General features: G+C 44.4%; 1 protein-coding gene across 2 annotated transcripts in view; it reads right to left on the reverse strand.

Annotated features, from left to right (window-relative positions):
• The window catches only part of pparab (peroxisome proliferator-activated receptor alpha b), a 68421-nt gene that overhangs the window by 11094 nt on the left and 30082 nt on the right, over window positions 1-27245 (reverse strand). For both annotated transcript variants that reach the window (XM_029758051.1, XM_029758050.1), the window contains exons 2-4: window positions 12439-12681; window positions 8313-8470; window positions 4063-4201 (exon numbers count right to left, since the gene is read on the reverse strand). In XM_029758051.1, the coding sequence (XP_029613911.1) occupies window positions 4063-4201; window positions 8313-8470; window positions 12439-12634 (493 nt within the window). In that variant the 5' untranslated portion in view covers window positions 12635-12681. The remainder of the gene's footprint in view (window positions 1-4062; window positions 4202-8312; window positions 8471-12438; window positions 12682-27245) is intronic.

Raw genomic sequence — 27245 nt, forward strand, 5'->3', positions numbered from 1 at the left:
TGGTAACCAGTTTATAATAGCAATAAGGGACCTCGGGTGTTTGTGGTATATGGCCAATATACCACGGCTAATAGCTGTATGCAGGCACTCCGCGTTGCGTCATACAAAAGACCAGCCCTTAACCGTGGTAAAATGGTCATGTACCACACCCCCTCGGGCCTTATTGCTTAATTATACTATGGGCACCGATAGCTAACAATCACCAGTAATTCCGGAGCTTGGATTTTTCATCACTGTTTATTAGGACAAATCACAGTTTCACAGGTGTAGAGCCAACCACCTGGCTCTCCAGGAAGGCTAAAGCAAACGCTGAATGTATTTGAAAGATTCATTAGCGAAAGAGGAAGTGAGAGATGCTCTGAGTAGGGATCAGGATACCCAGGATTAGAACATCAGACTAAGCTGAGGGTGAGAGGATGAGTCTCTGACCCTCTACAGCAGAGCACAGGGATGGCGTGGGACAGCAATCTGTCAGAACGTCTATCAAACAACAAACAACTCAACCTATGCTGTTGCAAGGCATAAAGAGCAGGGAGGGCTGTGGTCCTGCTCGAGTCCTCCTCAGTGTATCAGGTTCCATCACCCTCTCCCATGTCCTTTCCCCTGTATACTGTTACATTTAGGAAACACAACACACGTGTTTCCACAAGGAGAAACTCGTCGTGGACACACCCCAGATGTGAAATAAATACTAATGTTGAGCATCAGTCCACATATTAGATTGCTCTCCAGCATGATAGTGTTCAATTCAGTGGTTTCACAAACTGAAGTGTGTCCATGAGTGCACTGACACTAGTCCCCAGGTCTATTCCCTCCGCAAGGCAATCAAACAAGCTAAGCATCAGTATAGAGACAAAGTGGAGTTCGCAATTCAACGGCTCAGACACGAGAGGTATGTGGCAGAATCTACAGTCAATCACGGACTGTAGAAGCCCAGCCCCGTCGCGGACCACGATGTCTTGCTCCCAGACAGACTGAACAACTTCTTTACTCGCTTTGAGGACAATACAGTGCCACCGACACGGCCCGCTACCAAAACCTGCGGGCTCTCCTTCACTGTAGCCAACGTGAGTAAAACATTTAAACGTGTTAACCCTCGCAAGGCTGCAGGCCCAGATGGCATCCCCGGCCGCGTCCTCGGAGCATGAGCAGACCAGCTGGCTGGTGTGTTTACAGACATATTCAATCAATCCTTATCCCAGTCTGCTGTCCCCACATGCTTCAAGAGGGCCACCATTGTTCCTGTTCCCAAGAAAGCTAAGGTAACTGAGCTAAATGACTACCGCCCTGTAGCACTCACTTCCGTCATCATGAAGTGCTTTGAGAGACTAGTCAAGGACCATATCACCTCCACCCTACCTGACACCCTAGACCCACTCCAATTTGCTTACCGCCACAATAGGTCCACAGACGACGCAATCGCCATCACACTGCACACTGACCTAACCCATCTGGACAAGAGGAATACCTATGTAAGAATGCTGTTCATCGATTACAGCTCAGCATTTAACACCATAGTACCCTCCAAACTCGTCATTAAGCTCGAGACCCTGGGTCTCGACCCCGCCCTGTGCAACTGGGTCCTGGACTTCCTGACGGGCCGCCCCCAGGTGGTGAGGGTAGGTAACAACATCTCCACCCCGCTGATCCTCAAAACTGGGTCCCCACAAGGGTGCGTTCTCAGCCCTCTACTGTACTCCCTGTTCACCCATGACTGCGTGGCCATGCACGCCTCCAACTCAATCATCAAGTTTGCAGACAACACTACAGTGGTAGGCTTGATTACCAACAACAACGAGATGGCCTACAGGGAGGAGGTGAGGGCCCTCGGAGTGTGGTGTCAGGAAAATAACCTCACACTCAATGTCAACAAAACAAAGGAGATGATCGTGGACTTCAGGAAACAGCAGAGGGAGCAGCCCCCTATCTACATTGACGGGACAGTAGTGGAGAGGGTGGAGAGTTTTAAGTTCCTCGGCGTACACATCACAGACAAACTGAAATGGTCCACCCACACAGACAGCGTGGTGAAGAAGGCGCAGCAGCCCGTCTGAAGTTTGCCAATGAACATCTGAATGATTCAGAGGACAACTGGGTGAAAGTGTTGTGGTCAGATGAGACCAAAATGAAGCTCTTTGGCATCAACTCAACTCGCCGTGTTTGGAGGAGGAGGAATGCTGCCTATGACCCCAAGAACACCATCCCCACCGTCAAACATGGAGGTGGAAACATTATGCATTGGAGGTGTTTTTCTGCTAAGGGGACAGGACAATTTCACCGCATCAAAGGGACGATGGACGGGGCCATGTACCGTCAAATCTTGGGTGAGAACCTCCTTCCCTCAGCCAGGGCATTGAAAATGGGTCGTGGATGGGTATTCCAGCATGACAATGACCCAAAACACACGGCCAAGGCAACAAAGGAGTGGCTCAAGAAGAAGCACATTAAGGTCCTGGAGTGGCCTAGCCAGTATCCAGACCTTAATCCCATAGAAAATCTGTGGAGGGAGCTGAAGGTTCGAGTTGCCAAACGTCAGCCTCGAAATCTTAATGACTTGGAGAAGATCTGCAGAGAGGAGTGGGACAAAATCCCTCCTGAGATGTGTGCAAACCTGGTGGCCAACTACAAGAAACGTCTGACCTCTGTGATTGCCAACAAGGGTTTTGCCACCAAGTACTAAGTCATGTTTTGCAGAGGGGTCAAATACTTATTTCCCTCATTAAAATGCAAATCAATTTCTAACATTTTTGACGTGTTTTTCTGGATTTTTTCGTTATTCTGTCTCTCACTGTTCAAATAAACCTACCATTACAATGATAGACTGATCATTTCTTTGTCAGTGGGCAAACGTACAAAATCAGCAGGGGATCAAATACTTTTTTCCCTCACTGTAAACGGCAGGACATCGATCTTAGCTAAGGTTCAGAATGCCATGTTTTCTGCTGACATAAAACACACAGGTAAACATCCATCCAATAGGAAAGTCTATTGCAGTCCATTGTAAACGGCAGGACATCGATCTTAGCTAAGTTTCAGAATGCCATGTTTTATGTTGACATAAAACACACAGGTAAACAACATCCATCCAATAGGGTCAAAGAATTTGCACTAATTGTCCTGGATCAAGGTTTTTGATTGTAGATTAACTCTATAAAGTAAAGATCCTTATGTTTATAGTGCTTGTAGTTAGTCTGTCTGTATGTATGAGGGTGCATGTCTGTGATTTTTTCTTTACAGTGAAATCTGTTGTACGATTGTTTTACACTGTGTGTGTAGGCAGTAATGTTGCACTAGTAACGTATCCTATTGAAAGACACACTGCACTACCCTGTAAAGCTCTCTATCAGCCCTGGTCACATGACCGGCAGGCCCAGGCTGAGACTCCCACTGTATGTTTCTCTGTTCACACATCCACAGCTAAAGGGTGAGGAGGGTCCAGCCAACGCAATACAACCCCACCTTATAGTTTTACTGACCTTCACAAGGAAACACCACAGACCGTCTGCATAGAGACCACCACACAGAGGCAGAGAGACTCATGCATCAATTGCATCGTTTTTGTCTGGATAAAGCGAAATATGAAACGGTGCAAATGTTGAACAATTGTTTCGTTTTTTTAATGAAAATTGTAGGATTCACGGCAGTCTATCAAGTGATTACCTACTCCCATTAGTCTTGAAAAGCAACCTTCTGTGTTAATGTGGTGTTAAATTGCAACTCCTGGTTCCTCAAGAGTGTGGTTTTGAATGCGTACATGTATGTGTGCATATGTCTACGTGCAAATGCGTATGTGTGTGTGTGTGTGTGTTCCTCTCTGGTTGCTGCTGGCAGTTGTGCTGTATGCAGAAAGTAGTACTCAGGGATCTGGCTATGTCTGTGTTCCGGGCTGTATCACAACCGGCCGGGATTGGGAGTCCCATAGGGCGGCGCACAATTGGCCCAGCGTCGTCCGGGTTTGGCTGGTGTAGTCCGTCGTTGTAAATAAGAATTTGTTCTTAACTGACTTGCCTAGTTAAATAAAGGTTAAAGAAAACATTTTTCAAAGAGAAAAGAAATCCTCACCGTTGTGGGACATGCCCACAGACAGGCACTTCTGGAAGCGGCAGTATTGGCACTTGTTACGGTTCTTCTTTTGTATTTTACAGCGGCGCTCACACTTGTCATATTCCAGCTTCAGGCGGATGGTCCGCCGAAAGAAACCCTGCAGGCACAGAAAGAGGAGAGAGATAAATGTTCAGGTCGAGACCCAATAGACTGCACTCATGAAAGAAACTCAGCCTCGACTCAGTAGGCGAACTCAACCACACACTATAGTGACTTGACAAAAGAAGACTATTGTCAGTTCATACCAGATATCTTGATATCTCTCAACTGCTAACTTTATTAAACGTGTTCCGTCATCTAAGACTTTCTCAAGCTCAGCTATCTATCAGCGAAGTGAAGGCAGTGTCCTGGCCTAGAACATGACACTAGGGAAACTCCAAATCACCCAACGGCCACTTTCACTGTTAAAAAAGTGAAATACAGAGAATGGACCCAATGACTGGAGCGTGACACTATCAGTCTGGACATATATGCTTATCACATCTAAATGGGATTTCACTTATATTACACAACCCAGCAGTAGATGTCCTGTGCTGAGTGGTTAAGGGCTTGGACTGGGGTTGGGGCGGGGGGGGGGGGGGGGTATTGAAATGGACAGGGAATTGCTTAAGAAGAACATATTTAGCCACCTCCATTCCAAGACATTCATTTCCCAATTCTTGTGAAAGATCTCCTTAATGTGTCCCTGCACATGGCAGGCACTAACGCTTGCAAGGACATGCCACGTGCATGCACACACACACACCCACCCCCCCCTGGAGGATCACATGAGGCCAGGGCAGAATGCCTGTCAGACACAACGGCCTCATGACAGGCCTGTCTCGTGTCTTTGTACGTCGTCCTATCCAGGGGTCAGTCCCCTCCTCTCCCCTCCTGTCCCTCTCAGATGACCAGACAGCTGAGGAGCAGGGCACACGTGGGTATGTGACATCAAAGAGGGGAAAGCTGGAATGCTGTTTTAACCTATCATCATCTAGGATCCGAACTTACAATTTTATCAATCCGAATTTACTCATAGGTTCCAAATACCTGTGTGTGTGTGTATTGTATGTGTGCTATGTACTGTGTGTCTGTGTATCTAGCTATGCCCTTCAGTGTGTCTCCATGTCTCTGGGAGATACACCGGCCTACTCCGTGCTGCCCATCTGATTGGCCAAGAGAAAGGTTCACAGAGTTCACTGTAAGAGCAACTGCGACCTCTGGTTTATGGCCCCGTACCTTGGCCGGGCCTGCTCCATGGACCACGTAGCACACATAGCTGGAGTTCCAATCTGGGACAGCTATGCTTGACCAGTTCAGGCAATGTCCACTCTAGCCTCCAGCAGCCCTGAGCCAGGTCCAGCCAGGGCAGGGTAGGATACACTGTGGAACTCAGTGCAACAGTGTGTTGACATGAGGGGATGGAGTGACTGAGAGCACTGCCAACTTCGCCATGTGAGATCCATACTCAGACAGCCCTGGCACAGGGATAGATGGGCTGGCCAGGGATCTAAGAAGGCATCACCCATATATTCAGGGTGAAAGACTATGTAGAAAATGTAGCGGATGAAAACCCATTATCTTTGCCTGACTTTCATAGCAGGGTGAAAATCGACTCTTCTCCTTAGGGCATGGGTATTCAACCTGGGGTCTCGGAGGTACTGCAGGGGGTTCCGCGAAAATATTTGGAATAATGCAATCTTTATTTCTCAACTCCTAATATTGACCAAATTACACTAATTGGAGTTCATTACACTCAGTAGCTGACATTGGCTTTGAAAAAGCACTAGTGAGTACCAGTCGCGGCAACTGCCTCTGGCTGCTTGTAAGCTTTCTTGACTTTTTGCCAACACATGGCTAACCTTTGTTTAACCATGTGTTCGGAGTTGGCTATGTTAGAGTTTACACTTCATCTTCCAATTACAGACGTAGGATCTTAATTTGAGCCAGTTTGCTACAGTAGGGAAATAATCCTGCACCAAAAGGAAATGTGAATTATTATGTGGATTATAATTCATGGAGATTTTTGTTGGGGTTGATACATTTTCCGTAAGGGAAAATTAAGTGAATTTTTAAAGTGGGAAATACAAACTTTAGAAGCCTTTTTAAACCTCCTACATGACTACAAATTAGACATTTCCGTCATTGCAGGAAAGTCCTCCAGCAACAGGGTGATCAAATGAAGATCCTTCATCTGCATAACTGCACATTTACTGCACTGCTGGAGCTAGAAATGCATGCATTTTGCTGCACCTGCTTTAACTTCTTGGTGACAGGGGGCAGTATTCGGAAATTCAGATGAATAACGTGCCCAAATTAAACTGCCTGCTACTCGGGCCTAGAAGGTAGGATATGCATATTATTAGTAGATTTGGATAGGAAACACTCTAAAGTTTCCAAAATGGTTTGAATGATGTCTGTGAGTATAACAGAACTCATATGGCAGGCAAAAACCTGAGAAAGAAATCCAACCAGGAAGTGGTTTGTAGTTTTTCAAGTGATTGCCTATCCAAACTACAGTGTCTGTGGGGTCATTTTGCACTTCCTAAGGCTTCCACTAGATGTCAACAATCTTTAGAACCTTGTTTCATGCTTCTACTGTTACTGGGGAGAGAATAAGAGCTCACTCAACAAGTGGACTGCCTGATGCCAATAAGTTGTTTACTGCGCCGTCACGCAGGCGCGCTGTTCCTTCTTTTTCCTCTTTAATGAATATGCTATTGTCCGGTTGGAATATTATCGAATATTTATGATAAAAAGACCCTAATGATTGATTGTAAACATCGTTTGACATGTTTCTACGAATGGTAATGGAACTTTTGGACTTTGTCTCGGGTTTTGCGCTCGCGCATTATGCCTTTGGAATAGTGATCTGAACGCGTGAACAAAGAGTTTATCGAACAAAATGAACATTTCTTGTGGGAGTCCTGGAAGTGCATTCCGACGAAGATCAACAAAGGTAAGTGGAGATTTATAATACTATTTCTGAGTTTTGTTGACTCCAGAACTTGGCGGGTAACTGTATAGCTTGCTTTGATGGCTGAGCTCTGTACTCAGAATATTGAATAATGTGCTTTCGCCGTAATGCTATTTTGAAATCTGACACAGCGGTTGCATTAAGGAGAAGTGTATCTATAATTCTTTCAATAACTGTTGTAAATTTTATCAACGTTTATGATGAGTATTTTTGTAAATTGATGTGCTCATTCACCGGAAGTTTTGGGAGGCAAAACATTTTCTGAACATCACGCGCCAATGTAAAATGGGGTTTTTGGATATAAATATGAACTTTACCGAACAAAACCTACATGTATTGTGTAACATTGAGTCCTGGGAGTGTCATCTGATGAAGATCATCAAAGGTTAGTGATTCATTTTAGCTGTATTTCTGTTTTTTGTGACGCCTCTCCTTGCTTGGAAAATGGCTGTGTGGTTTTTCTTGTCTCGGTGCTGTCCTAACATAATCTAATGTTATGCTTTCACCATAAAGCCTTTTTGAAATCGGACAATGTGGTTGGATTAACGAGAAGTGTATCTTTAAAATGGGATAAAATAGTTGTATGTTTGAGAAATTTGAATTATGAGATTTTTGTTGTTTTGAATTTGCCGCCCTGCTATTTCACTGGCTGTTGAATAGTGCGCGTCCCACATGTCCCAGAGATTAACATCTGCTCAATCTGTGTACGCGACAAAGACATTTGGATTTGATAATATAGGGAGGTCAAAATAATGAAAAAAAATATTGACCAAATATATTCATTTTAAAATGTTGATTCATTCTTTTCCCCCCCCCCATTACCATTCAAAGGCTCAGAAGTAATACAGTAACAATGTTAAAGGTCATGGGGTCAGCACATAGACCACCTCCTTTTGGGTCACAATTAAAGACTGGGATATGCTTACTTAGTGGTTAGTGGTATGTGTGTCATAACAACACCAAAACGACATTATCTTACAGTGTGATCTTGTGGCCTTCCGGTGGCAGATTGAGATCTCCTCTGTCCTCCAGTGACAGTGACAAAACACATAAGCCTTGGGCTGCTCTTCAACAGGCCCAGAAATAATTAACCAAGAGAGCATCCACACCAGTATCCTTGTTGTAAAACATGTGTTGGAGTGCACTCTGAACAGGTGTGTGATTATGTAGGCATATATTTATGTGTGTGTGTGTGTGTGTATGTGCATGTTCTGCGTACGTGTGTGTGTGTGTGTGATGGCTGGTCACTCACCTTGCAGCCCTCACAGGCGTGAACTCCGTAGTGGTATCCGGAGGCGCGGTCGGCACACACCCGACACTCCAGGTTGAGAGAGGTGGAGGAGAACTCCTCCAGCCCTGCAGACGCCCCATACCCCCCTGACGACGGGCTGGAGGCTGGGGTCAGAGCATCTGGAGAACGAACACACACACACACACACACACACACACACACACACACACACACACACACACACACACACACACACACACACTTATAACCAATGAACCAATAAACCTTGAGACATTGATATTCCTATTAGTGTTTTGACTGTGAAGCCTCTATGCCCTAGCTGGCAGAATATGTGTACCAGTGGAAAGTCACTGGTGTCTCATGGCTTTGGCCAAACACAGAGGAAGAGCACATGTAATATGTGTTCCATTGCATCTCTATAAATACGTAGAGACAGTCATACACACCACTAAAAGTGGATGAGCAACACTTCTAAATTCAGGGGATGAGTCAAATATTGACCCATGATACACACACTGTATCTTTCTTGTTACCCGAATACAAACACACCAAACACACAGCATCCCAGGGACGGTGCAAAATAGAGCAGCACTAAGTCATCCCACATGAGGTGGGTGAGAGAAGCCAAATCAGGGATAAATATTGGACTAACTGCACGTGACACACACCCACAATACTCTACAGTCTGCACTGTAACCAGGAAGAGAATATCAAGTCCCAGATACTCAGTGTCTGCTTCTTCTTCCCCTCTCTCTCTCTCCCTCCTTCTTCACTCCTTAAACCACCATAAACAACCAGTGCTTCGCCAACACTCCATTACTTTTCCATGATATCATCATTGTTATTTTCCATGAAGCCCCTCCTCCCTCCTCTTCCCAATACGCCAGCCCCCTCTTTGCCTCTGTGTTTACGTTCCAGTCACTGTTTCAAGTCTATTTGCATAATAACTAATACGTAGTAACATATTTGTTAACACATCCCAGTGGTTTCTATTAGACACAAAACAACACAATGTTTACAAAAATATTATTTAGGGAACAGCAAATTGACCAGTGTTCCCAAGTGTTGATTTTTCAGTATAACATTTCTAGTGTTGATTCAGGAGTTCAATTAACTTTCTAAGAGTGAAATTAACACTCATTGGGGTAAAAGAACCCCCAGTGTTGGTGTTAATAACCAGTGCGGAGTGTGAGAGTCTGATTGTGTACTCTGGAGAATAAAATCAAAACCCCATCTACCATTATCATATTTCCCAGCATGCTCTGCTGCAGCTTGATTTTTGGTGGATTGTTTTTACTATCTGTGTTTTTGTATGTACATTGATTGATTTTATGCTACACAAAGATAAATAACATTTTTTTTCTAAACTAATCCAATCAGTTAGTTAGATGTATTGCAATCGTTACTGAAATGGTTGTTCTAGTTTAAATGGTTTAGGTAGTATCCATTATCAATGTTTCGAACCCTGATTGTTATTCTGAATGCAAGATGTGGGTGAATAAAAATTCGAACTGTTGGCTGTCCTAACTCTGGCTGGATTCCAGTAGGAATTGCACATCACTTTGCAAGCCAGCATAAGGTGACTTGTAAACCAGGAGGTTCCTAACACCACTGATTAGGGTAAAACCTGGCCGTCAACGTAAGGCCTTATGATATGTGTAATGTATTGTCATAAATTTACAGTGGGAACTCACTCGGCGAAGTCCACAGGATTGGAAATGAATGAATTCACTAGTCGTGGTACCTTGTCCCTCTCTCTGTCTCTCTCTCTCTACCGCACCTGCTGTCTCGACCTCTGAATGCTTGGTTATGAAAAGCCAACTCCTGAGGTGCTGACCTGTTGCACCCTCTATAATCACTGTGATTATTATTGGACTCTGCAGGTCATCTACAGTATGAACATCTTGAAGAACCATCTAGCCTCAATGGCCATGTACTCTTAGAATCTCCACCCGACACAGCCAGAAGAGGACTAGCCACCACTCAAAGCCTGGTTCCCCTCTAGGTTTCTTCCTAGGTACCAGCCTTTCTAGGGAGTTTTTCCTAGCCACCGTGCTTCTACATTGCTTGCTCTCTCGCGTTTTAGGCTTGGTTTATATAAAGACACTGTGAGAACTGCTGATGTAAAATGGACTTTATAAATACATTTGATTGATTGACTTGTAAATATTATTGTAATGTCTTTAACCCAACAACGACTTTGTCAAGAGATACTGACCTATTGGTTTAATGATAAAAAATACTACATGAGGTGTTATTGCATAACACTGAAAGTTTTAATTCCCTAACACTGACAAAGTGTAACAGTGTCAGCACTAAGCACAGTGTTAATTTAACACTCAAAAATGTGGATTCGTATAGACACGGGCCCATAGTTAGATTTGACACTGTCAGTGTTAATTTAACACTGACTAATTTGCTGTGGGGGAGTGTGTGTCTGAGTCCAAAATGGCATCCTATTCCCTATAGCCTCGGGCCCAGGTCAAAAGTAGTACACTATATAGGGAATAGGGTACCATGTAAGACTCAGCTTGTGAGTTGAGGAATGTGTGTGGATTTAGGAATTCCTCTGTGGAAGTGTGGGGAAGAGGAGAGTGGCCTCAGGGTGTGAATATGTAGGTCAGACAGACATTCACAGAACAGATAACCCCTCTGCCAAAAGCAGCTCTGTTGCCTTGAGGTAAGGTCAGAGGTTAAACAAGCCGAGTGTCCTCTCTTAACCCTCTGAGTCAGGGTGAATTACAGATTAGCTATGTGAAGAGAGGGTCCTGAATGATCAGGGAATATATGGTCAAAAGATAACAACGTAGAGCTGGCTTATGAAAGGATCACTACACCGTAGGCTACTCATTCTTACTTTAAGGAAAACTAACAAGAAACACAATTGGGTGAGAAACTACTAGAAAATATTGGACAGGCCCACTAGGGAAACTATAAGGCACTTGAATGATCTATTTTTCAATAAGAGAAGCTAAGTCAAAGGGGAATACGTCAGAACATGTGTGAGACAGTAGTAACCAATAAACCAAACACATCACACTACCACTACTTCTTATTGCTGTAGATACGCATCCAGCAGTAGCCTCAAGGTTAGCGAAACGGGCCAGCAACCAGAGGGTTGCCAGTTCCAATCAAATCCCAGTGCTGATGGGGGGTGGGTCTGTCGGGGAGTGAGCTGGCAACCACCGATGTTCCCTTGAGCAAGGAAATGAACCCCCTAAACTGCTCATTGGGCGCTCCAACCTAATGTGTGTTGTGTGTATATTTGGGGGGGGGGGGGGGTTGGATGAAAACAAATGTCCATCTTGTGTGGACTAATAAAGTATACACTCATCGGCCAGTTTATTAGGTCACCCCCTTCACAAAAATGTATTGCTCCTACAGACAGTGAGTCATGTGGCCGTGGCTTGCTATATAAAGCAAGCAGGCAGACAGGCATCGAGGAATAATGAGCGACTTTGAGCGTTGTATGATTGTTGGTGCCGGATCCAGTATCTCAGGAAACGGACGCCCTCCTGAGCTTTTCATACACGACAATGTCTACGGTTTACCAACAAAAAAAACATCCAGTCAGCGGGAGTCCTGTGGGCAAAAACAGCTCGTTGACGAGAGAGGTCGAAGGAGAATGGCAAGAATTGTGCCAGCTAACAGGTGGGCCACAAACAGACAAATAACAGCGCAGTACAGTGGTGTACAGAGCAGTACAGTACAGAACGGCATCACGGAGCGCACAACTCATCGATACTTGTCACAGATGGGCTATTGCAGCAGACGACCACACCAGGTTCCACTCCTATCAGCTAAAAACAATAAGAAGCAACTCCAGTGGGCACACGATCACCAACACTGGACAATTGAGGCGTGGAAAAATAGAGCATATTTGGGATGAGCTAGAACGGGCTGTTTGCAACATGAATGTACCGCCGTCCAATCTGCAGCAACCGCGTATTGAAGCATGGACCAACATCCCTGTGGAACGTCTCTGACAACTTGTAGAATGCCCCGAATAATTCAAGATGTTCTGGCGGCAAAGGGGGTTCCGACCCGGTACTGGATGGGTGTACCTAATAAACTGTCCGGTGAGTGTGTATATATATATATATATATATATATATATATATCTTACCTAGAACGGTGGATCCTTCGGAGCCGTTACTCGACTGGGACTGGTACTCAGGGACATCCAAGGAGCTGAGGGCGTCACCGTCGATGGACTGGGAGATGTCCTGCAGCTCCTCCATGCCCCCAAGGAAGTCCCCACACACCGGGCTGCCCAGCACCGAATCCTCCAGGGGGGACGGCGGCCGGTAGTGGCTCGCCATGTCGTCCACAATGGAGGACAGGACCAGGGGGGGGATTACTCATCAGACTGGAGAGACAAAGAGGGGAGAGTGAGAAAGCGGGTTAGTTAATGGAGGGTCTGAACACTAACAAGCGTTCCTAATGAAGTGTATCCCTGACGACAAGGATGGAACACACTCTGTTCTACATGCTATTACAGGCTCTATACACACTCAGTTTGCACAATCGATGTACAATGAATTTGGCACAATGGTGTATGGGGCATACGTGGCCCATACAAGTAGGAGGAGCCTTCAGCTCTGCAACACATATCTAGTGACACAACACAACACAGCCTGGTTAGGTCTGGTCCCTCAATGGACTCCTAATTTTAGAGACAGCAACCGGATCCCTCATACCCACTGTTATGGGGGAGAGGGAGAGGGAGGGGGGGCAGAACGTATGACTCTGGGCTGGGCTGGATGAGGGGAGGGGCTGGAGGGGTGATAAAGACCTAATGGTTTTTGGTAGAATTTACCCTCAGTCACGGGGGAGGAGGAGCTACTCCATCTGAAACCAGCTTGCAGTAAGCAGCCTGCCAGGGCTTGACCCTATTGAGGCTAAGTCTAATCTTAACAGACTCCATGCAGTACTCACGTCTATTTTGGACTCTGGTCAAAATGGCGTCTAACAGTTACATGCACCTTCAAAGAGAATTCCAGCCCCACACCTCTCAATGTATTCCCATGTCACAGATATACCAATAAGAGAAATACATAGCACTTCGTTGAATCATAGTGTACAGCTGTAGATCCAAGTCAACACTGAAATGCATTGCATTTCATTGAAGCATACTGTGGGTATATAATAGCTGCAGGTCAAAGTAGGCACTGCAGCGGGCATTACGAACAGTGTTTGTTAACCCAGGAGAAATAGAGCTGGCCTCATTAACTAACATAGTCCTGCTGCTCCCAGAGGTCTTCATTTAGAGGACACCTTGTTTCAGGACATTCAATTCTCTCATTAATATGTCATCACAGCACAGGCCTTCCCATGACATCCACAGTGCCAGGTAGTGAAGAAATACGGTACCTAGGTTAGACTGATGTGCCAATGTAGATCATAAACAATGAACAGAGTTGGTGTAACGGTACCTAGCAGTTGACACTACCAATGCTGGTTCTGACTGACTGGTCGGCTGACTAACTGATTGGCTGACTGACTGACTGGCTAACTGTTTGACTGACAGACAGACTGGCTAACTGTTTGACTGACAGACAGACTGGCTAACTGTTTGACTGACAGACAGACTGGCTAACTGTTTGACTGACAGACAGACTGGCTGGATGGCTGGCTGACTGATTAAATGGTTGACTTGCCCACTGACTGACTGACTGACTGACTGACTGACTGACTGGCTAACTGTTTGACTGACAGACAGACTGGCTAACTGTTTGACTGACAGACAGACTGGCTAACTGTTTGACTGACAGACAGACTGGCTGGATGGCTGGCTGACTGATTAAATGGTTGACTTGCCCACTGACTGACTGACTGACTGACTGACTGACTGACTGACTGACTGACTGACTGACTGACTGACTGACTGACTGACTGACTGACTATGGCTGACTGACTATGGCTGACTGACTATGGCTGACTGACTATGGCTGACTGACTATGGTTGACTGACTATGGTTGACTGACTATGGTTGACTGACTGACTAGAGACATTGTGTAAACAGACACCTGTCACACAGGGTCTCTGGTCACAGCTCACCCTTTGTGGTTAGTCTCCACAGACATGACTGACACACTCAATGACCGCATGACCCCCACCAGCAGCAGCAGCAGCTATGCACTCCAGTACTGCCCTACTCCACTATGCCCTAGTCCAAGAATATAACTTCTAAATGCCTCATGAGCTTAGTTCCACTGTCACACCCCATCAGAACCCAACACATGAGCCCGTTTTACGCCATTGTTTATAAACAATGGCATTGTCAACAAACACTGTATAGCCTCAAAACATGGTAAAAAATATTTCATTTTGATATCCTGGATGGTCAGTCCTTCCATCCATAGCCATAGTCTATGAATTTGAGAGTGGTTACATTTCTACAGACCCATCCCTCAGCTTCTTACCAAAACACTGGCAGGGTGTCACTTTAACCTAGGCTGACAGATGTGAGGGGGTAGGGTGGGCTGGTCAGATAAACAGAATGAGAGAGAGAGAGAGAGTCAGATAGAGACATTGAGAGAGAGGGAAGGAGAGATTGAGACAAAGAGAGACAGCGAGGCAGTGAGAGGCAAAGAGAGACAGAGAGAGTAACAGAAAAACAGATCAACATAGGGAGACAGAGAGAGAGAGAGAGAGAGAAAGAGAGAGAGAGAGGGTGAAGAGGGAGAAAGGACGCCAGGCAGTTCCTACGGTAACAGCAGTGCTTTGTCCCAGAGGTCAACCAAGCCTGCTGAGGAGTGCACTGCACATACTGCACCGAGGACAAGCAAGGTCATCTGCGTGCGTGTGTGCAAGTGTGTGTGTGTTAGGGTTGTGAGGGGGAGGGAAGGGCTCTGGTCTAACCCCGGGGGACTGACAAAATACCTCTCCCATCAGCCACTGGGATAGCCAAAATCGTGAGGGGAAAACATTCCAAAACAACAATCTACTACCACTACAATCTATTACCACTGCAAGAGTCTCAGAAAGGTGTACTAGGAACAAAAAACAGAGAAACGTGTACTAGGAACAGAAAACAGAGAAACGTGTACTAGGAACAGAAAACAGAGAAAGGTGTACTAGGAACAGAAAACAGAGAAAGGTGTACTAGGAACAGAAAACAGAGAAAGGTGTACTAGGAGCAAAAAACAGAGAAAGGTGTACTAGGAACAGAAAACAGAGAAAGGTGTACTAGGAGCAAAAAACAGAGAAAGGTGTACTAGGAACAGAAAACAGAGAAAGGTGTACTAGGAACAGAAAACAGAGAAAGGTGTACTAGGAGCAAAAAACAGAGAAAGGTGTACTAGGAACAGAAAACAGAGAAAGGTGTACTAGGAACAGAAAACAGAGAAAGGTGTACTAGGAGCAAAAAACAGAGAAAGGTGTACTAGGAACAGAAAACAGAGAAAGGTGTACTAGGAACAGAAAACAGAGATCAACGTCGGGAGCCCACATGCAGTCTAGTTGGTCTAATACCCCTGCTTTAGTATCACTGTGCAGGCATTATGCGCTGTCTCCACTGCAGAGCCCTGAGACAGCCTGTAAAGCAGTACCCATGTTGTGGGAGAGCTGTTATAGGGGCAAGTTCTAAACATGACACAGGCATGCAGACTGCAGACAGGTAGAGGGCTTCTAGTCAGAGCTGTGTAAAATAATTGTTGGCAAGCTGAGCTTTTATGGTTCAGCTCAATTATTGACTGTTGTCTCATAGTGCAGAGTGCTGGTGGAATATACAGGATGGTATACAGTGGCTTGCAAATGTATTCAACCCCCTTGGCACTTTTCCTATTTTGTTGCCTTACATTAAAATGTATTTTGGGGGGATTTGTATCATTTGATTTACACAACATGCCTACTACTTTGAAGATGCAAAATATTTTTTATTGTGAAACAAACAAGAAATAAGACAAAAAAATTCAAAACTTGAGCGTGCATAACTATTCACCCCCTCAAAGTCAATACTTTGTAGAGCCACCTTTTACAGCAATTACAGCTGCAAGTCTCTTGGGGTATGTCTTTATTAGCTTGGCACATCTAGCCACTGGGATTTTTGCCCATTCTTAAAGGCAAAACTGCTCCAGTTCCATCAAGTTGGATGGATTCTGCTGGTGTACAGCAAACTTTAAGTCATACCACAGATTCTCAATTGGATTGCGGTCTGGGCTTTGACTAGGCCATTCCAAGACATTTAAATGTTTCCCCTTAAACCACTCAAGTGTTGCTTTAGCAGTATGCTTAGTGTCATTGTCCTGCTGGAAGGTAAACCTCTGTCCCAGTCTGAAATCTCTGGAAGACTGAAACACGTTTCCCTCAAGAATTTTCCTGTATTTAGCGTAATTTTTTGTCTTCCTTCAATTCTGACCAGTTTCCCAGTCCCTGCCGATGAAAAACATCCCCACAGCATGATGCTGTCACCACCATGCTTCACTGTGGGGATGGTGTTCTCAGGGTGATAAGAGGTGTTGGGTTTGCGCCAGACATAGCATTTTCCTTGATGGCCAAAAAGCTATATTTTTGTCTCATCTGACCAGAGTACCTTCTTCCATACGTTTGGGGAGTCTCCCACATGCCATTTGGCGAACACCAAACGTGCTTGCTTATTTTTTTTCTTTAAGCAATGGCTTTTTTTGGCCACTCTTCCGTAAAGCCCAGCTCTGTGGAGTGTACGGCTTAAAGTGGTTCTATGGACAGATACTCCAATTTCCACTGTGGAGCTTTGCAGCTCCTTCAGGGTTATCTTTGGTCTCTTTGTTGCCTTTCTGATTAATGCCCTCCTTGCCTGGTCCATGAGTGTTGGACCAGGCAAGGAGGGCATTAATGCCCTCTCTTGGCAGGTTTGTTGTGGTGCCATATTCTTTCCATTTTTTAATAATGGATTTAATGGTGCTACGTGGGATGTTGACAGTTTCTGATCTTTTTTTATAACCCAACCCTGATCTGTACTTCTCCAAAACTTTGTCCCTGCCCTGTTTGGAGAGCTTCTTGGTCCTCATGGTACCACTTGCTTGGTGGTGTTGCAGACTCTGGGGCCTTTCAGAACAGGTGTATATATACTCAGATCATGTGACACTTAAACAAATTCCACCTGTGTGCAATATAACTAATTATGTGACTTCTGAAGGTAATTGGTTGCACCAGATCTTATTTAAGGGCTTCATAGCAAAGGGGGTGAATACATATAAACGCACCACTTTTCCGTTTTACATTTTTCTGAATTATTTTTAAACAAGTAATTTTTTTCCGTTTACTTCACCAATTTGGACTATTTTGTGTATGTCCATTACATGAAATCCAAATAAAAATCTATTTAAATTACAGGTTGTAATGCAACAAAATAGGAAAAACACCAAGGGGGATGAATACTTTTGCAAGGCACTGTACATGCTATAAATAGAACACACAGAGGGTAGCTACATTTTGGCACACAGCTTCTGGACGAAGCCTTCGGCTGTCACCATAGGAGAACACTCTTTGATTCCAGGTAGAACCCTTTTTGGTTTCCGGTAGAACCCCAAAATGGTTCTACCTGTTCTCCTATGGGGACAGCCAAATAACCCTTTTAGGTCCCTTGTTTTCTAAGAGTGTGTTGCTACGTTCCAATAAAGGTGACCAGGATGCATCCATGTGCTGAAATAGTTAACCAGTCTGAGCCAATACTGATCTAGGACTAAGACAGCCCATGGTTTAGCTTCCCCAAAAGGAGGAAATGAAACAGTAGACCAACTGTTTTACAAACCTGGCAGCAGACTAACACAGAGGTGTGTACAGGCTTGTTTCCTGCAGGTAGAACATAACTGAACACACAGTAATATTGCTGAATTATAAAACTAAACAATAAGATTCAGCAGAATTCCGTGGTAGACAATTGCTTATCAAATCATGCTGGTCTTATTCTCAAGGCCAGTGGTGACTGACCAAATATCAACTACTTTTCAATGTCCATGGACATCCAGTGTTGGTCGGCGCTCACTGAGTGAGTGAGTGAGTGAGTGAGTGAGTGAGTGAGTGAGAGAACTGTTATGAACTGAATATAATAGTATGTCAGTGGAAGGGAGGACAGTACAGGTGACCAAACTGTGGTTTGTGACTATTATGATTTTCCATTGTAGCCAATTCAATTGCAGAAATTCCGTTAACGATATTTTGGAAATTCTGTTACCAATTTGGTAACCGAATTTTGAGTTTTAATCACTTAATGGGTCATTTCATATGGAAATGAACACAACAAACAGTACAAACAGATAAGTACACAATTCGTATCTTTCCTGATCCCAACACTAAGTCTCCCTTCGTGGCCCTCTTTTGACTAAATGCCCTGTTGATGAGTGTGCATGTGTGACGATGTGTACACTACATGACCAAAAGTATGTGGACACCTGCTCGTCGAACATCTCATTCCAAAATCATGTGCCTTAATATGGAGTTGGTCCCCTCTTTGCTGCTATAACAGCCTCCACTCTTCTGGGAAGGCTTTCCACTAGATGTTGGAACATTGCTGTGGGGACTTCCTTCCATTCAGCCACAAGAGCTTTAGTGAAGTCGGGCACTGATGTTGGGTGATTAGGCCTGGCTCGCAGTCAGCGTTCCAGTTCCAATTCATCCCAAAGGTGTTTGATGGGGTAGAGATTAGGGCTCTGTGAAGGCCAGTCAAGTTCTTCCACACCAATCTCAACAAATCATTTCTGAAATGGACCTAACTTTGTGCACTGGGGGCATTGTCATACTGAAAATGGAAAGGGCTGGCGCCAAACTGTACACAAATAGTGTAAAGATTTCCCTTCACATAGTCAATCGATCAATAATACTTGTAGCAAAATGTTTATCTTTAATTTACAATATGTAGAATTTATGAGAATAGAAAGGTTCAGAGCTTTTGTGAAATATCACTGCACAGTCAAAAAATACAGTGACTTCGGAAAGTACTCAGACCCCTTGACTTTTCAACATTTTGTTAGGTTACAGCCTTATTCTAAAATTGATTAAATATATTTTTTTCCTCATCAATCTACACACAATACCCCATAATGACAAAGCAAAAACAGAAACATCACATTTACATAAGTATTCAGACCCTTTACTCAGTACTTTGTTGAAGCACCTTTGGCATCAATTACAGCCTCGAGTCTTCTTGGGTATGACGCTACAAGCTTGGCACACCTGTATTTTGTGAGTTTCTCCCATTCTTCTCTGCAGATCCTCTCAAGCTCTCTCAGGTTGGATGGGGAGTGTTGCTGCACAGCTATTTTCAGGTCTCTCCAGAGACGTTTGATCGGGTTCAAGTCCGGGCTCTGGCTGGTCTACTCTAGGACATTCAGAGACTTGTCCCGAAGCCACTCCTGCGTTGTCTTGGCTGCGTGCTTAGGGTCGTTGTCCTGTTGGAAGGTGAACCTTCGCCGCAGTCCGAGGTCCTGAGCGCTCTCGAGCAGGTTATCATCAAGGATCTCTCTGTACTTTTCTCTGTCCATCTTTGCCTCAATCCTGACTAGTCTCCCAGTCCCTGCCGCTGAAAAATACCCCCACAGCATGATGCTGCCACCACCATGCTTCACCATAGGGATGGTGCCAGGTTTCCTCCAGACGTGACACTTGGCATTAAGGCCGAAGAGTTGAATTATCAGACGAGAGAAACTTGTTTCTCATGGTCTGAGAGTCCTTTAGGTGCATTTTGACAAACTCCAAGCGGGCTGTCATGTGCCTTTTACTGAGGAGTGGCTTCCTTCTGACCACTCTACCATAAAGGCCTGATTGGTGGGGTTCTTCTGAAATGGTTGTCCTTCTGGAAGGTTCTCCCATCTCCACAGAGGAACTCTAGAGCACTGTCAGAGTGACTACTGGGTTCTTGGTCACCTCCCTGACCAAGGCCCTTCTCCCCCGATTGCCCAATTTGGCTGGGCGGCCAGCTCCAGGAAGAGTCTTGGTGGTTACAAACGTCTACCATTTAAGAATGATGGAGGCCACTGTGTTCTTGTGGACCTTCAATGCTGCAGACATTTTTTGGTACCCTTCCCCAGATCTGTGCCTCGACAAAATCCTGTCTCGGAGCTCTACGGACAATTCCTTTGACCTCATGGCTAGGTTTTTGCTCTGACATGAACTGTCAACTGTGGGACCTTATATAGACAGGTGTGTGCCTTTCCAATTTTTTGTTTTTTTATTTCACCTTTATTTAACCAGGTAGGCTAGTTGAGAACAAGTTCTCATTTGCAACTGCGACCTGGCCAAGATAAAGCATAGCAATTCGACACATACAACAACGCAGAGTTACACAAGGAATAAACAAAACATACAGTCAATAATACAGCAGAAAAAAAGAAAACAAAAAGTATATATACAGTGAGTGCAAATGAGGTAAGATAAGGGAGTTAAGGCAATAAATAGGCCATGGAGGCGAAGTAATCATTTCCAATCAATTGAATTTACCACAGGTGGACTCCAATGAAGTTGTAGAAACATCTCAAGGATGATCAATGGAGACAAGATGCACCGGAGCTCCATTTCGAGCCTCATTGCAAAGGGTCTGAATACTTACAGTTGAAGTCGGAAGTTTACGTACACCTTAGGCAAATACATTTTAACTCAGTTTTTCACAATTCCTGACATAAGTAAAAATTCCCTGTCTTAGGTCAGTTTGGGTCACAACTTTATTTTAAGAATGTGAAATGTCAGAATAATAGTAGATAGATTGATTTATTTCAGCTTTTATTTCTTTCATCACATTCCCCGTGGGTCAAAAGTTTACATACACTCAATCAGTGTTTGGTAGCATTGCCTTTAAATTGTTTCACTTGGGTCAAACGTTTTGGGTAGCCTTCCACAATCTTCCCACAATAAGTTGGGTGAATTTTGGCCCATTCCTCCTGACAGAGCTGGGGTAACTGAGTCAGGTTTGTAGGCCTCCTTGCACGCACACACTTTTTCAGTTCTGGCCACAAATTTTCTATAGGATTGAGGTCAGGGCTTTGTGATGGCCACTCCAATACCTTGACTTTGTTGTCTTTAAGCCATTTTCCCACAACTTTGGAAGTATGCTTGGGGTCATTGTCCATTTGGATGACCCATTTGCGACCAAGCTTGAACTTCCTGACTGATGTCTTGAGATGTTGCTTCAATATATACACCTAATTTTCCATCCTCATGATGCCATCTATTTTGTGAAGTACACCAGTCCCTCCTGCAGCAAAGCACCCCCACAACACGATGCTGCAATCCCCGTGCTTCACGGTTGGGATGATGTTCTTCGGCTTGCAAGCCACCCCCTTTTCCCTCCAAACATAACGATGGTCATTTTGGCCAAACAGTTCTATTTTTGTTTCATCAGACCAGAGGACATTTCTCTAAAAAGTACAATCTTTGTCCCCATGTGCAGTTGCAAACCGTAGTCTGGCTTTTTTATGGCAGTTTTGGAGCAGTGGCTTCTTCCTTGCTGAGCGGCCTTTCAGGTTATGTCGATATAGGACTCGTTTTACTGTGGATATAGATACTTTGTACCTGTTTCCTCCAGCATCTTCACAAGGTCCTTTGCTGTTGTTCTGGGATTGATTTGCACTTTTTTCACCAAAGTACGTTCATCTCTAGGAGACAGAACGCGTCTCCTTCCTGAGCGGAATGATGGCTGCGTGGTCCCATGGTGTTTATACTTGCGTACTATTGTTTTTACAGATGAATGTGGTACCTTCAGGCATTTGGAAATTGCTCCCAAGGATGAACCAGACTTGTGGAGGTCTACAATTTTTTTTCTGAGGTCTTTCTTTAGATTTTCCCATGATGTCAAGCAAAGAGGCACTGAGTTTGAAGGTAGGCCTTGAAATACATCCACAGGTACACCTCCAATTGACTCAAATGATGTCAATTAGTCTATCAGAAGCTTCTAAAGCCATGACATCATTTTCTGGAATTTTCCAAGCTGTTTAAAAGTACAGTCAACTTAGTGTATGTAAACCTCTGACCCACTGGAATTGTGATACAGTGAGTTATAAGTGAAATAATCTGTCTGTAAACAATTGTTGGGAAAATTACTTGTGTCATGCACAAAGCAGATGTCCTAACCGACTTGTCAAAACTATAGTTTGTTAACAAGAAATTTGTGGAGTGGTTGAAAAACGAGTTTTAATGACTCCAACCTAAGTGTATGTAAACTTCCGACTTCAACTGTATTGCCACGCAGAACACTGAACATCCCCCGTGCCGTTTCATGCTCTGGAATTGTGAGACAGAACAATATGTCATTGTGAATAGTGAACAAAAGTCAATGCATCTTGGCCCTCACAGCTAACGTCCATTTGGAGAGCATAAGGTGGGGAGTTTTTGAGTCAGTTTGCTCTTGATAGCTAGCAATAGCATTAATTCTTAGTTTCACAGTGTTATCTGACTAAGGCTTTGATGTGAGTTTCTGTGCCTCTGCCTCCCCACACATTGTTTTCACCATATCAGTTGTGGCCGGTATTATCAAAGTCTCTGTAATAGTGTGCGGTTTCATAGCGTAGCGGGCTTAGCCATTCACCGTGGGAATGGTTCAAGTGTAACGGTCAAGTGTAACGGTCAAGTGTAACGGTCAAGTGCGGCCTTTTCCCACGAACTGGTTGAACTTTAACTTTTAGATTTTAATCATTTTCATTTAGACTAAGGTTAACCACATTACAATGATTGAGAGACAAAGAAGATATTATAATTGATTTATTTTACCAGGATTTTGGAAATTCTCCCGCAACCCCATTTTCATATTAATCGACCGCTAGATTGGGAACTGCTGATCTGACAGTACATTTAATGCCCCCAAAAGTTGCAGTTTTAGCCTACCGCCCAATGAGACCTATGCAATTGCAATGGCCAATGTGCATTTTGCACGCTTCGTATTTCAAAGCCATAACAAATATCTTGGTTGTAAACATTTGAGTTGATAAATAAAAAGTATACATTCAGAAAGCCGAGTACCTTCTCTCTAACTGTGACAACAGGATAGCTGTGTCCCCCCCTCAACTGGATTTTTAAATGTTATACTATCAAAACACTTTTTTTCCCCGGGAAAAGAGACAGAGTGGCTCGTTTGATACAGCAGTAGGCCCAACTGAAACAGGCACAGGGGAAGGCAGACACTTTCATTACAGGAATCATGAGGATACTGCACTTTACTGTTTGACCAAATCGTGGTTTTAGCCTCCAAAAAAATAGGACGTTTTGAATGAGGTGACCATGTAGGACGTGCAGCTCGCAACGATGCGACCAGTAAAAAAAATGTAACTCGTAGAGCCAAGTCAAAGGGTCGCAAAATGCGACAAAAAATGCTATATAGTGTAGTACTTTTGACCAGGGCCTGCATAGGGCTCTGGTCAAAAGTAGTGCACTATGTAGGGAATAGGGAGGGGGGGGATTTCGAACGCAGCCTATGTGTTTGCAGTGTTTCCTTTTTCAAATCAAATCAAATTGTATTAGTCACATGCGCTGAATACAACAGTGAAATACTTACTTACGAGCCCCTTACCAACAACGCAGGTTAAAAAAATACGGATGAGAATAAGAGAAAAGTAACAAGTAATTAAAGAGCAGCAGTAAAAAATAACAATATATACAGGGGGGTGCCGGTACAGAGTCAATGTGCAGGGGCACCGGTTATTTGAGGTAGTATGTACATGTAGGTAGAGTTACTAAAGTGACTATGCATAGATGACAACAGAGAGTGCCAGCGGCTCGGCGTCTTGACCGTGCCCAATGAACAAACAGAAGAGTGGCCCTTATCTGAACACACTGATACGCCAGCCACCAAGCGCCCAATCATCTCTAAGGAGACCGGTCAAAGTGCAGTGTACTGGGTGAGATGATAGACACTGTACTGGCTGGGGGGATTTTTCAGCAGGAGTTTAGTAGGTTTGTGATTGGGTCACCCATGTGATGTGATATCTGAAGGTTCAAAACTACAATACTAATGAGTCGTTTACCTAACTCATGTCAAGGCCACTTCATTTAATGTCAACATGAACTCAGTGCTCCCTTTAGGCCTACTCTATGGGTTGAGATGAATGGAGGCAGTAGACATATGTCCCAGTTCTACTGCACTGCAGCTAGGTCACTAGGGCTCCACTGTCTGTCACCATCTCAGTCACTTTACTCCATTTACAGAGTAAATCAATCTGCTGGACTAAGTCTACATACACTGTTAAAAAAAAAAGCCAACTTAACCAATTGCTTAAATCAGCGTTATTATTCGGGCCGGGACAATACCAGTACCGTGATACTCGTTAGTAGCGTGGCAAGGAAACCAAACACAAACCAGATTTAACTTCTTCAGCAAAACCGCCATAATGTTGGAAACAAACATCATTATGTTGTCATCCATCGTCACATTTATTTTTTTTCCAAACGATAGAACACAATATTGTAGCACACAATATTTTACATACAGCAAGGAAAAAAACGAGGTGGAACAAATGATACGGGAAAGTTAGCTGTCATTTCAGAGTTTGATGTGACTGGGTTAGCAGTAAGCTGTTTTCTAAAACCCAATTACACTCTGGAGTTGGGATAGAACCCTCACCGGGTATATACACTGAGTGTACAACACATAAGAAACACCTGCTCTTTCCATGACAGACTGACCAGGTGAATCCAGGTGAAAGCTATGATCCCTTATTGATGTCACAGGTTAAAAGAGGGATTTTTAAGCCTTGAGACAATTGAGACATGGATTGTGTATGTGTGCCATTCAGAGGGTGAACGGGCAAGACAAAAGACTGAAGTGCCTTTCAACGGGGTGTGGTAGTAGGTGCCAGGCGCAACCGGTTTGTGTCAAGAACTGCAATGCTGATGGGTTTTCACGCTCAACAGTTTCCCGTGTGTATCAAGAAGGGTCCACCACCTAAAGGACATACAGCCAACTTGACAACTGTGGGAAGCATTGGAGTCAGCATGGGCCAGCATCCCTGTGCAATGCTTTCAACACCTTGTAGAGTCCATACCTCCAACATTTTTATTTATTTTATGGTTATTTAACTATGCAAGTCAGTAAAGAACAAATTCTTATTTTCAGTGACAGCCTAGGAACAGTGGGTTAACTGCCTTGTTCAGGGGCAGAATGACAGATTTTTACCTTGTCAGCTCAGGGATTCGATCTATGCAACTTTTCAGTTACTAGTCCAACGCTCTAACCACTAGGCTACCTGCCGCCCCAAATTGAGGCTGTTCTGAGGGCAAAAGGAGGTGCAACTCAATATTAGGAGGGTGTTCCTTATGTTTTCTACACTCAGTGTATATAGAAGCTTTTTTAATAAAGGGTTGTATCATCTCTTCCAAAGAACCAAAAGGTTTGATATAAAACCCAAAGAGCCCTTTTTCTAAGAGTGTACTGTACTCTACCGTTCTGTTCAGTACTCTACTGTTCGGTACTCTACTGTTCCGAGCTCTACTCTACTGTTCCGGGCTCTACTCTACTGTTCTGGGCTCTACTCTACTGTTCTGGGCTCTACTCTACTGGGCTGTACTCTACTCTACTGTTCTGTGCTGTACTCTACTGTTCTGGGCTCTACTCTACTGTTCCGAGCTCTACTCTACTGTTCCGGGCTCTACTCTACTGTTCTGGGCTCTACTCTACTGGGCTGTACTCTACTCTACTGTTCTGTGCTGTACTCTACTGTTCTGGGCTCTACTCTACTGTTCCGAGCTCTACTCTACTGTTCCGGGCTCTACTCTACTGTTCTGTGCTGTACTCTACTGTTCCGGGCTCTACTCTACTGTTCCGGGCTCTACTCTACTGTTCCGGGCTCTACTCTACTGTTCTGGGCTCTACTCTACTGGGCTGTACTCTACTCTACTGGGCTGGGCTGTACTCTACTCTACTGGGCTGGGCTGTACTCTACTGGGCTGTACTCTACTCTACTGGGCTGTACTCTACTCTACTGGGCTGTACTCCACTGGGCTGTACTCTACTCTACTGGGCTGTACTCTACTCTACTGGGCTGTACTCTACTGGGCTGTACTCTACTGGGCTGTACTCTACTCTACTGGGCTGTACTCTACTCTACTGGGCTGTACTCTACTCTACTCGGCTGTACTCTACTGGGCTGTACTCTCCTGGGCTGTACTCTCCTGGGCTGTACTTTACTCTACTGTACTCTACTGGGCTGTACTTTACTGTTCTGGGCTGTACTGTTCTGTGCTGGGCTGTACTCTACTCTACTGGGCTGTGCTGTACTCTACTGGGCTGTGCTGTACTCTACTGTTCTGTGCTGTACTCTACTGTTCTGTGCTGTACTCTACTGTTCTGTGCTGTACTCTACTGTTCTGTGCTGTACTCTACTGGGCTGTGCTGTACTCTACTGGGCTGTGCTGTACTCTACTGGGCTGTGCTGTACTCTACTGTTCTGTGCTGTACTCTACTGTTCTGTGCTGTACTCTACTGGGCTGTGCTGTACTCTACTGGGCTGTGCTGTACTCTACTGTTCTGTGCTGTACTCTACTGTTCTGTACTTTACTCTACTGTACTTTACTCTACTGTTCTGTGCTGTACTCTACTGGGCTGTACTTTGATGTCCAAACTTGTAAAACATAGCTATGATTTGTTCAGATTTGGTCCAGTCCAGACCAACCAAATTTGGTCTTGTCTGGGGGCAGAACTCATTAAAATAACAGCCAGTGTGTAGATTAATGCCCAAAGAAGGATATTGCATATTTCTACCTTCGTGTACCTATTTTTGGATACATCACCATGAAGAGAATGACATTCATATCCATAATTATGCATTTATATGTAGTACAGATCAGGGGCACGTTAGCACAATTCCGTTACATGGTGGAAATCCACTTCACTTACTGTAGTTGAATAACCCAAAAATATTTATTCAGAAATCAATGTGTCATGTCATAGGCGACAACCCATTCTTTTAGCAGACATCATTGAATCTTAATTCGTTGCAGACATTTAAGAGTTTTTGGAAAACGAGGAC

This window comes from Salmo trutta, chromosome 7 (assembly GCF_901001165.1).
Source record: "Salmo trutta chromosome 7, fSalTru1.1, whole genome shotgun sequence".
NCBI lineage: Eukaryota > Metazoa > Chordata > Actinopteri > Salmoniformes > Salmonidae > Salmo > Salmo trutta.